The sequence below is a fragment of the Echinops telfairi genome, unplaced genomic scaffold (assembly GCF_000313985.2).
Source record: "Echinops telfairi isolate 266 unplaced genomic scaffold, ASM31398v2 ScPeMD7_655;HRSCAF=1070, whole genome shotgun sequence".
In the NCBI taxonomy this organism is placed as follows: domain Eukaryota; kingdom Metazoa; phylum Chordata; class Mammalia; order Afrosoricida; family Tenrecidae; genus Echinops; species Echinops telfairi.
Genome location: NW_022104553.1, coordinates 22,972,737 through 22,984,698, shown reverse-complemented (window position 1 = coordinate 22,984,698; position 11,962 = coordinate 22,972,737). Strand labels below are relative to the sequence as shown.

The 11,962-nt window shown below is 53.6% G+C and overlaps 1 protein-coding gene across 1 annotated transcript in view; it reads right to left on the bottom strand.

Moving 5' to 3' along the window:
* Positions 1 to 207: 207 nt before the first annotated feature.
* ODAD1 (outer dynein arm docking complex subunit 1) overlaps positions 208 to 11,962 on the bottom strand; it is a 27,333-nt gene continuing 15,578 nt past the window's right edge. The window contains exons 6-14 of the mRNA XM_045292646.1: positions 11,737 to 11,804; positions 10,818 to 11,005; positions 10,071 to 10,205; positions 9,435 to 9,517; positions 9,033 to 9,201; positions 1,429 to 1,592; positions 1,048 to 1,151; positions 371 to 449; positions 208 to 279 (exon numbers count right to left, since the gene is read on the bottom strand). Of these exons, the coding sequence (XP_045148581.1) occupies positions 208 to 279; positions 371 to 449; positions 1,048 to 1,151; positions 1,429 to 1,592; positions 9,033 to 9,201; positions 9,435 to 9,517; positions 10,071 to 10,205; positions 10,818 to 11,005; positions 11,737 to 11,804 (1,062 nt within the window). The remainder of the gene's footprint in view (positions 280 to 370; positions 450 to 1,047; positions 1,152 to 1,428; positions 1,593 to 9,032; positions 9,202 to 9,434; positions 9,518 to 10,070; positions 10,206 to 10,817; positions 11,006 to 11,736; positions 11,805 to 11,962) is intronic.

Genomic DNA, 11,962 nt, shown 5'->3' with positions numbered 1-11,962 from the left:
CCCGAGCTTGGTGTGGCTGGACGCCTTGACCTCGCTGGCGCTGGGCAGACCAAAGGTGACGTGGCCCACGTTGGAGGTGGTGGCGCGGGCCCCGCTGGACGTCAGGATGCCGTTGGTCCGGTGACTGAGGATGGAGCCGGGGACGTGGGCGGTGCTGTGGGCGGTGCTGTGCGCGCTCATTGCGCCGCTGGAGCTCGCCTCTGCCTTCTAAATCGCCTCGGCCAGCTCCTTCATCTGGAGGAGAAAAGCCTGCTCCCGGGCCAGCTCCCGGGACTCCAGCTGGGTGGGGGTGGGGGGAGGGGAGGAGTCAGGCTCCAGGGGGGCCGAGGCAGGGGTCCCTCACTGCCCGCCTGCCTGTGCCCACACTCACGGACTTCACCACCTGGCTCCGCAGCTCCTCCTTGCTCATAGGATAGTCATCTTTACCCTCAAACCCTGGGGAGTCCTCCCTGGGTCGGGGAGACAGAGGAAGACTGGACTGAGCCGCCCACCCTCGTCCCCCAGAACCCCATCGTCTCAAACCAAGCATGCTTTGGCACACAAGGCTGCGTGCTGTTCTGGCACATACGTCGTGTCACGTGAGGTGCACAAGGTTATGACAGTGGAAAGGAATGGGATGTATATAATGTAGTATAAGGGGAGGCGTATGTGATGCCAGGAGCCCTGGTGCCATCGTATTTACATGTTGGGCTGCTAACCACAAGGTCAGCGGTTTGAAACCGCCAGCTGAATTTGACCGTAAGTCAGGGAGTTGAGCTTTGTGTGTTTGTTTTTTTTCTTGCCTTTTTTGTTTTGTTTTGTTTTGTCTTGCTTTTTGAGCATTTAACCAGAACCCAAGCTAGACAATCCTCTCCACGACGGACATCATTCTCCTAGCCCCTAAATCACCCACTCCCGCGATCTCTCCATGGCCCCTCAGCTATGCCCACCCACTTTCTGGAGGCCTGGATTGGTCTTCTGCCCAACCCCCAGCCGCTACCCCTCTCCCCACTCCCCTGCCGACTCTCCAGCCCCTCCCATTCTCTCCTGGCCTCTTCCGATCCTTACAGGTTTTCCGGGACCTGAAGCACGGTCACCTTCTTCCGCACCTCCTCAGAGCTCTGACCCAGCGCCACCAGGGCAGCGCTGCCCAAGGAGGAGGAGGTGTTGGTCTGCGAAGAGAAGTCGGCCCTGGGTCACACCTCGCCAGGTTCACCCTGGGCCTCCATAGCCCCGCCCACTCCCCAGGCTCCCAGGCTCCAGCTCAGCCTCCACGATCCCGCCCACTGGCTTTCACGGGCCCCGCCCACTGGCCTCCACTTCGCCGCCCACCCAACCACAGCCCTCGGTTCCACGCGCTTCCCCCCGCCCCCGCTGGCCGCCACAGCTCCGCCCACGCCTTCCAAGTCCCCGCCCCCTCCTCCTGGCCCGGCCCACCGGCCCGCCCACCTTGACCTCCTGGTAGGCCTGTGCGCTCAAGAGCTGCACCAGCCGCTTCTCGATGAGGGCCAGGAAGAGGCCTATGTCACGGTCCCGCATCTGGGGTTTGATGCCCAGGAGATCGTTGATGACGGAGCTGTCGCAGTGGGCCTGCGTGAACAGGAGCTGGAGACCTGAAGGAGTGATGGGGTGGCGGGGGGCGCCCGCTGAGTACCAGCCCTCTCCCGCTGAAGCCCCCAGTGCCTTGGTCTCTGAGGTCGGGAACCATGCCGGGCAGCGGGCAGGGATGTCAGGAATGCCAGGTGGTGAAGCCAAGTGGAAACCGGCTGCATGAAAACCCACTGCCATAGCGTGGGGCTCTTAGCTACCCTCCGTGGGGTTCCTGAAGCTGGGAATCTTCATGGGAGCAGGCAGCCTTTTATTCCTTCCTCAGAGTGGCCGGTGGGTTTGAACTAACCCACAGAGCTTCCAGCGGCTCTTTCCAACTCTCTCATTCCAATCCACAACGACCTTAAATAGGTTTTCCAAGACTGTGAGTCTGCATGGGAACAGACAGCCTCTACTTTCTTCCTTGGAGCGGCTAGTGGGTTTAAACCGCCCACCTTGCAGGCTACCAGCCCACCACTTAAACCCATAAAGCCACCAGGACTCCTTTCATAGCGTCGCTCTCACTCACTGCCATCAACAACCTCCTTGGCATCAAGGGGCATCGTATCTCGTGTCTCGCAGTGGGGCCCTAAGGTCTTCTCTGTGCATTGGCTGCTCTGAGCAGGGATATCGTCCTCAAGGCTTGGTGGGCCAGGGTGTGCTCCACTCTCTCTTCCTCCCCCTTCATTTGCTCCCATGTGCTCTGATCAGACAGGTCCATCTCCCTGAGCTGCAGCTTCAGTGCTGTCCCCTGAAGTGAATGCTGCTGGGGGGTTGGGGAGCTGTCCATGTAGTCGGGATTAGGGCCAGCCCCTCACACCTCTTTTTTTTTCTTCTTTTTTTTTCACTCAAACGACTATTTAGGTTTGAGGGGTAAGGAGTCTGGAGGGATTGTTTTGTTTTGTTTCTAAAGAAACACACACACACACTATATATATATATATGTGTATATATATATATATATATATACAGCCCATCTCAAGAAATGAATCAGCAACACTAGCCTGTTAAACCTCTATATATGTGGGGGCTTTTTAACATAAAACAAATGTTTTCTTGAATTATAAGACATTCTTTATGAGTGTTGTGTGTGGATCCAGAGGAATTGGCCTATAGAGATGAGCCAGCACATTGATAAAGGGACCAGCTTCCAAAAAAACAAACCCACTACCATCAAGTCGATTCCGACTCATGACGACCCTATAGGACAGGGCAGAACTGCCCCTGTGAGTTTCCAAGACTCTTTAAGGGAGTAAAAGACCTCTTCTTTCTCTGGAGGGGCAGCTGGCGGTTTCGAACTGCTGACCTTGCAGTTAGCAGCCCAATGTGTCACCCACTGCACCACCAGGGCTCCTCAGGGAAGGAGAAACAAAAAGGCAGTTTCAAGACAGTTCCATCTTAGTGTAAATATGACCCAAACCCACTGAGTTTTGACTCATAGAGAGGACTAGAACCGTTCCGTGGGTTGTCTGGGCCTGTGAATTTCACAGACTACACCAAAACCGCAAACTCGCTGCCATCGATTCGATGCCGACTCATGGGGACCCTATAGGACAGAGGTAAAACTGCCCCCAGGGGTTTCTGGGACTAATTTCATGGGAATAGAAAGCCCCATCTTTCTCCTACTGCTGGTTTTGAACTGCTGACCTTGTGGATCGCCGCAGCCCAACACAGAACCACTATTTCACAGCCTCATCTTTTCCCAGCTGAACTGTGGATGAGCTCCAGCTGCCGGCCTTGTGGGCCCCTGGAGGCTGGCTCTGGGTTTGTAAGCCACCCCGTTGGCGGGAATTCCACATGGAGCTCTGGGAACCTGGGAAATTGTCTGCATGGCAACCGGCCAGCAGGCGACCAACCCCATTTCTTTGAAAGTCTGGAAGAAAACAGAATCGAGCCTATCTGCCTTGACACAAAGTGGTTTCCTGGGGCCAGGACTTGGGCAGAGAGGAGCTAGAAAAACGGAGGCAGTTTGGGAGATGGGAAATGGGAATGTTTTCTCTCTTGGGGGTGGAGATTACCAAAGTGGTCCATTTTCCTTTTGCTGGGCTTATTTGTCTTGAAAGTACCAGGGATTGCCAAAAGAACCAACCAAAGAACTCTCTTGGAAAACCAGCCAGAATTCAAATGTCCTTTCTTTTCCAGTTTTCCTTCTTCAGTGCCCAGCTTTCCCGTGTATATGAGACGGTTGAAAGGACCACGGTTTAGGTCTGGGTGCACGCTAATCCTCCAAGTGACACCTTTGCTCTTTTAACACTTCGGTGTTAACCCTTAACACTTGAAGTGTTAGGTGGTGATAGGTTGATGATGCCAACCAGGCCAATGGGAACATGTGGGCGGAGTTTGATCAGATCGCAGATTGATTGGAGGGCAACCCAGATAAAGGAAGATGGCTGGTATCCCATCTCTTTCTTGTTCCCTGGTGAATCGGACCAGTGTGCTGCTGCTTTAGCTTGTTCTCTACCTCCACCTGTGTGCTGCACTACCCATGGCCCAAGCCAACCATAGACCCCGTAGCTAGAGCTTGAAGCTCCTTCGAGACCTGCTTCACCGCAATGCTGGTGCATTCATCGCTTGAGCTTGAGGCTGGTGGATTCTGTCCCCACGAATCACTTGAGGTGGAGAATGCATCTGGCCTGCTTTGCTAAGCTCCAGTGTTACTGACTGTGGCTGACCCACCCTGTTGTCTGATGCCTTTGGGACCAGGAAGCTCAGTGAGTTGAAAAACTTCTAGTATATTAACTGCTCCATGGAAGTGAGCTGAAGTGAGCCCTCCAGTGGAATCCTTCACTGGATTTTTTGACTACTGCTTACCAAAGTGTTGAACAACCTCCACTCCCAGAATGCACCTTGCTTGTTCCATCTTCACGTATTTACCTTGCTGACAGAATACCCATCTCCTCCTGATTGGTCAGTTAAATACTCAATGGGCGAGCTCACCCTCCAGCACCACTGCTTCCGGGAAGCCCTCCTCGTTCCCACAGGAGAGCCCTACTCTTGGTTTGCCACTATTGTGAAATTGTGGTCATTTTTGAACAAGGGGGACCTGTGTTTTCATTCTGCCCAGGGTCCTGTAAGAGAGGTGGCTAGCCATAAAGGTCGAGCAACATAGTGGGGCAGGAGGAAAGTAAAAGGAAATAGAGGAAAGAACTAGGAACCAAAAGACATTTATAGAGGTATAAATATAGACATATATGTATGTAAATACATTAATATATAACGATAGGGATATGGGTATGTACATATATTTACATGTTAAGTATTAAGGTAGCAGATGGACATTGGGGCCTCTGAACACAAGAATACTTTGTCCTCATAACCTGGAATTCTGTGATGCTCACCTTCCCGACACAATCACTATAGACAAAGCGGGTGCATACACAAATATGGTGAAGAAAGCTGATGGTGACCGGCTATTGCAAGATATAGTATCTGGAGTCTTAAAGGCTTGAAGTTAGACAAGTGCCCATCTAACAGGAAAGCAAGAAAGGCAAAATGGAGGAAGCACACCAACCTGTGTGATTATGAGGTGTGAATGGGATCAGGTATCAGAAGACCCAAAACAAACAACCATATTGATGCAAACGAGACCCAAAGCCCATCTGTAGACAACTGGACATCCCCTCACAGATGGGTCACAGGAAGGGATGAGTCAGCCAGGATACAGTACAGTACCGACAAAACACACAACTTTCCTCTAGTTTCGTTACTAAGGCAGTGCTTCCCAACCTGTGGGTCACAACCCTTTGGGGAGTCGAACGACCCTTTCACAGGGTTGCCTAAGACCATTGGAAAACACATAAATATTTCACAATATACAATTACATATTGTTTTGTGATGAATCACTATGCTTCAATTATGTTTAATTATGTTCAATTATTAACAAGGAAAATAAATCCTGGATGTCAGATAGTTACACAATGATTCATAACAGTAGAAAAATGACAGTGATGAAGTAGCAACGAAAATAATGTGATGGTTGGGGGATCACCACAACCAGAGGCACTGTATTAAAGGGTCGAGGCATCAGGAAGGTTGAGAACCACTGTCCTGAGGTCAGAGCTGGAGCTGCAGAAGAGGTGTCCCCCTGTGCACACATCCCACCCCATCGCTTAGATGGATTTCCCACCATGTCCACTCATTCATCTTTCACTCCACACACGGGGCCCTCTGTGAACGTGGCAATGGTCACTTCCTTGCTATGACAGATAAAAATTAGTCTCTGATGGGCTCAGCCTTGTTTGGGGTGGTTTTTTGTTGTTTGTTTGTTTGTTTGTTTTCTGTCTCATCTTTCTCTGTACTCCACAGAGCGTGACCACCCAGTCGACCCAAACAGAAAGAAATAATGTTTCGAAGTCAATTATGACATATCGCAAGCTGATGGGACAGATGGGACCATAACTGTTCCCCCTTTGGCTTTCCCAGGTGGTAAATCTTTGCTAGAGCAGAAAGCTCAATCTTTCTCCAGGCACCGCCCTCTTGGTTGGCCTCCCGGTGCTTAACCCGCTGAGCCACCATGGCGCCTCCCTGGACTGCTCTAAAACAAAAGCGAAACTCCCCGTCCTCGATCGACTGGATGCCGGCTCATAGGGACACTATAGGTGAGTTTCTGAGACTGTCAATTCCTTACAGGAGGAGAAAACCCCATCTTTCTCCTGTTGAGAGGATGGTGGTTTCGAACCGCTAACCTTGCAGACCTCCGTGCATGACCACTATGCCACCAGGCCTCCTGGTCCACACACACACACACACACACACACACACACACACACCCCACTCTCCAACAACAAAGTACTCATTTAACTTGCTGCATGCTCTCTCACACACAGCTGTGATGATTAATAGAAATTGCCCAACGGTACCCTAGGCACATGCCATACCTTAGGTATGCGTCCACCTACAGTATCTGGGATGTTCTCTCTGCAAATGCCCAGGGGTCACGTCAATCTTCACACAGGCGCCAATGGCTAGCACAGGTGCCAAGAAGCCAGTTGCCACTGTATACCACCAGGTGGGGCTCCTGCCTGCTCCCCTCCGTAAACACGAACTGTTTCTCTCCATGGTAAACTGGCTGTCTATCTCCAGTCTCATTCTCCAACCGCCCTCACCAGGGACTTGGCCTCCCCACTTTCAAAGGAGGAAATGAACTGAGGAGGAGGAAATGACAGGCAAAGGTTCACAAAGGATGGAGCTGGAATTCAAGCCCAAGCCTGGCTACTTCCTCCTGCACCACCCACCAAATAAACAATGCAAGTAAGAAGGGGATGATGGGATGGATACTGGATGGATGGATGGATGGATGGATGGATGGATGGATGGGTGGATGGATGGATGGATGGATAGAAAGATATATCTGAGAAAGACAGATGGATGGATGTAGGATAGATAGAAGGGATATGAATGAACCTAGGAGGGAAGGTGAATGGATACATGGGCACTGGATACAAAATGGATACATGGGCCCATATGGGAGACCGATGGATGGGTGGGAATTGGATAAGCCTATGGATGAAATATGGATGGATGAGTGTAGGATGGATGAACGGACAATGGATGGATGAACGGACAATGGATGGATGGATAGATGGACAGATGAAGATGGATGGATAAATGAATGGATGGGTGGATGGGCACAGGATAATTGATAGATGAACTGACACTGGATAGGTGGATGGAGAGATGGATATGGATGTAGCCCAGACAGATGCGTGGATAGTCTATGTAGAATGATAGATGGATATAGGGTGGATGGACAGATAGATGGATACAGAATGGATAGATGGGTGTACGATGGATGGACACTGGATGGATGAATGAATAGATAGATCTAGGATGATGGATGGATGGGTGGATACAGGACTGATATGGATGGATATAGCTATAAGATGATTAGGTTGGTGAAGAAAGCTGATGGTGCCCGGCTATCAAAAGATATAGTGTCTGGGGTCTTAAAGGCTTGAAGGTAAACACGCGGTCATCTAGCTGAGAAGCAAAAAGCCCACATGGAAGAAGCACACCAGCCTGTGTGATCACAAAGTGTCGAAGGGTTGGTTATCAGGCATCAGAGAACAAAAAATCATATCATTGTGTGCTCACCTCCCCAATATGATCGCTGAAGACAAATAGGTGCATAAGCAAATTTGGTGAAGAAAGCTAAAGGTGCCCGGCTATCAAAAGATATAGCATCTGGGGTCTTAAAGGCTTGAAGGTAAACAAGTGGCCAGCTAGCTCGGAAGCAACAAAACCCACATCGAAGAAGCACACCAGCTTGTGTGATCATGAGGTGTGATCACAAGGTGTCAAAGGGATGAGGTATCACGCATCAAAGAACAAAAAAAATCATATCATTGTGAATGAGGGGGAGTGCGAAGTGGGGACCCAAAGCCCATCTGTAGGCAATTGGACATCCCCTTACAGAAGGGTCGCAGAAAGGAGACGAGCCAGTCAGGGTGCAGTGTAGCAACGATGAAACATACAACTTTCCTCTAGTTCCTAAATGCTTCCTCCACCACCACCACCGCCTCCCCCACTCCCACTAACTATCATGATCCCAATTCTACCTTACAAATCTGGCTAGACTAGAGTATTTACATTGGTACAGATAGGAACTGGAAACACAGAGAATCCAGGACAGATGATCCCTTCAGAACCAGTGGCGAGAGTGGCAATCCTGGGAGGGTCCAGGGAGGGTGGGATAGAAAGGGAGAACCGATTATAAGGATCTACATATAACCTCCTCCCTGGGGGATGAACAACAGAAAAGTGGTTGAAGGGAGACGTCGGACAGTGTAAGATATGACAAAATAATAATTTGTAAATTATCAAGGGTTCATGAGGGAGGGGGGAGCAAGAAGGGAGGGGGGAAATTAGGAGCTGATGCCAGGGGCTTACGTGGAGAGCAAATGTTTTAAGAATGATGAGGGTAACGAATGTACAAATGTGCTTTATACAATTGATGTCTGTATGGATTGTGATAAGAGTTGTATGAGCCCTCAATAAAATGATTTTTTTAAAAGATGGTTAGGTTAAGGATGGATGGATAGAAGTGGTATGGGTGGCTGTAGGATAGATGGATGTATACTAGAAAAAATACCAGATATATGGATACAGACGGGGCGGACACTGGGTGGATGGGTAGATATAGAATGGATAGGATAGATCAATACAGGATAGACAGAGATTGGATGGAGCTATAGGGTGAATAGATAGGATGGGTTGATGGACACTGGATGAATGGGTAGCTATAGGATGGATAGAGATATAGGATAGATGGATATAGAATGGATGGAACATATAGGATGAGTGGATGGACACTGGATGGATGGGTGGATATAAAATGGGCAGATAAAAGAGGATGCAATCGTGCGTGGAACCCACACGGCCAACCCAGAACATGCGCCTGCACGCTCACCTCATGCTCCCAAATAAGGAAACCCGAGCTGGGGGAGGGGGCACCATGGGTGCTCACCATCCTTAATCTTCTTCAGCAGCTGCCGGATCTCCTGGGAGCGGGCTTCGAGGCCCAAGGACTCTGCGGTCACCTCGTCCAATCGCTGCTGCAACTCTGCCCGCTGCTGCTTGCGCAGGGAGCTCTGGGTCTCCTCCCTGGCCCGGCCACTCCGCATGGCCTCCTGCATCTGTGGGACAAAGGTAGGAGGGGCACTGGCCAGGGGCTGGGGCACTGGGCCTGCTGAAGAAAAGGGGTGGACTGGAGGAGGAGGGGCGGGGCCTGAGGAGGATAGGATGGGCCTGGGGAGGAGGAAGGCTGATGTGGCAAGGAAAGGTAGGGACAGGGCAAGGGGAGGGAGCCTTATAAGGTGCCAGAGAGGAACTGGGTGGGGTGCAGCTAGGGAACTGGGGCCTCCCTCACCTCCGTGATCTCCTCCCTCAAGTGCTCTAGCTCCGAGTTCTGCTCGTTGATGAAGTTGAACTCGGCGAAGTTTCGTTCCTCAGCTAGGGCAGAGCCAGGTAAGGCGGGGTCCAGGGAGACGCGGAAGGACAGGAAAGAGGTATTTGGACAGAAAGGCAAGAGAAGTGGAGAGACCAGGGTCAGGTGGACCAAGACAAGACGCAGAGAAAGAGGCAGGGGACGCAGAGAGAGAGAACAGAAACCCCCGAGCGACCCGGGCACAAACCCCAAGAAGCAGAGCGAGGAGAGGAAACAGGAGCGGGGCGCCAGGGGGGACCGTGGCACAGGAATGGGGAGAGGAGCAAGGATGACAGGGGCAGGGTAACCAGGGGAAGGGATGGAGAGCCGGGGAGGCCACATAGGATCGGAGGCGGGCAGAGAGGAGGGAAGCCGGTGAGAAGGTGGGGGTGGGGGATGTGGGGTGTGTGTGGAAGACCGCAACTTGGGTGCCTCCCACCCAATTCCTGCCTGTGCTGCAGCCCCCAGGTGGAGGCCAGAGACCAGGCCGCGGATGGAGGTGGACACTCAGTCGGTAGGTGCTGGGACGCAGTCCTTGACTCCCTCCCTCGGAGACCCCTGTCTGCTGGCCCCACTCACCCTCCAAGTACTTCTCCACCAGCGTGTCCGGGTCGCTCTGCCCGGTCATCTGGGACAGCTTCTTCAGGACGTCCTCGTAGCGCAGTACCAGCTTCTCCTGCGAGGTCTTGCGGAGGCCTTCGGCCACTTCGCGATCTGGCCCAAGGGACGTGGAAGGGTGAGGGCCCAGCAGGCCAGCGAGCAGCGCTTCAACCCCCTTCCCTCCGCACAGGCCCCGCCCTTCAAAGCCCCCCCGGGGACCCTGCCCCCTCCTATGCCCCGCCCTCCTGATGCCCTGTCCTCACCAGTTGCCCACCCCAACTCTGAGTGCCCAAAGCCCTGCCCTTCAGGCACGTCCCGCCCTTCGGAGACCCTGCCTCCTGAAGCCCCGCCCTCCTGGTGCCCGCCCCATCCAAGGCCCACCCCTCTGCTGCCAGGCCCATCTGGGGACTGCCCTCCCAAGACCTTGTCCGGCTAAGGTCTTCCATATAACCCACCTTTCGGCGGCCCCACCCTCCCTAGCCTCAGACTTTCGGAAGCCCCACCCACTGAAAGCCTACCTTCATTGGGCCCCGCCCTTCCCCAGCCCCCCCCCCCCACCCCCGCATCTTTAGGGCCACACCCTCCCAAGACCCTGCCCTTGGAGGCTCCTCCTCCCGAGCCCCGCCCCGCGTCTGCGCCCCCTGCCAGCCTGCCCTGCCCGGAGCCAGGAGACCTGCACTAGGCACTACCACCTCCCCTCCCTCCGCCGCGCAGCCGGGGCCGTACCCCGCAGCGCCTGCTTCTCCAGGGCCACGGGGTCCGGCTGCCGCTCGTTGTTCTTGAGCATCAGGAAGTTGTGCAGCTGCTCCAGGTGCGCGATCTGCCGCTGCAGGCCCTGCACCTCCGTCTGGCTCTGGGCCACCTCCTTCTCCGCCCGCTCCCGCAGCAGGCCCATCTTGCTCTTCGCTTCCTCCCTGGGGGGCGGCGGGGCAGGGGGCACAGGAGGAATCAGCCCAAGGTCCACCAAGGGCATTGGGAGTTGAGTTGGGGGTGACGCTGGGGCTAGGAGAGGGCCGCCGAGACACACACAGGCTGGGGCAGGAAGGGGAGTCCCTAAGAAGGTGTGGGATCGAGGTGGATGTTTCTCACCCTAATTCACCCCAGCCATTGCTGCCGCCTCTGGAGGTGAGGTATCAGGCTGGGAGCCCCCCAAAATGAGACAAGGGTGGTAAGGGAGGAAACGAAAGGCCCCAAAGAACAGAGGCAGGGGAGGCCTGTGACAAATCCGTGTAACAACATTCAACATGCCCTGGGCGTCCGAGAGGCACCAGCAATGGGACTTGGTCCCCTAGGAGCTGGGTGATCAGTGGGGGAGGGAGGCAATGGGGAAGCTGCATGACTGGATCAGAGTCCGTTCCCATGGTCCATCGCCAAAACATCCAGGCCCATTAGGACGAGCAGGGCCCCTGGTGGAGGCCTGGGTAAAGTGTGGGGCTACTAGACGCGAGGTCAGCAGTTCATGTCCGCCAGCTGCCTCGCCAGAGGAAGATGAGGCTGTCTGCTCCTAGAAAGATGTACAGTCCCGAAAACCCACTGTCCCACAAGGCTCACTATGAGCTGAAACCCACGGGAAGATTGCGAATGAGTTAGGAAGCATCGGGGCCTCTGGAGTCACCTGGGCCCTGCCCCCTGGGGCCCTGCCTACCTGACTGTGTAGGCTGAGGTAGAGGAGACCATGAGATTGTTGACAGTCTGCCGCAGGTGCTGAATCTCCTGGGGGTGGGAGGAGGGTCCCAAAACAGGCCTCACTTCTGATGGCTGGCTCCCATCAGTCTCCTCTCCCCACCCTGCACCTCCCCCCAAAGAAGTGGCATTCCAGTGCCTCCAAAAAGTACACCACCCGCCACCACTACCCCACGACCAACACCCCA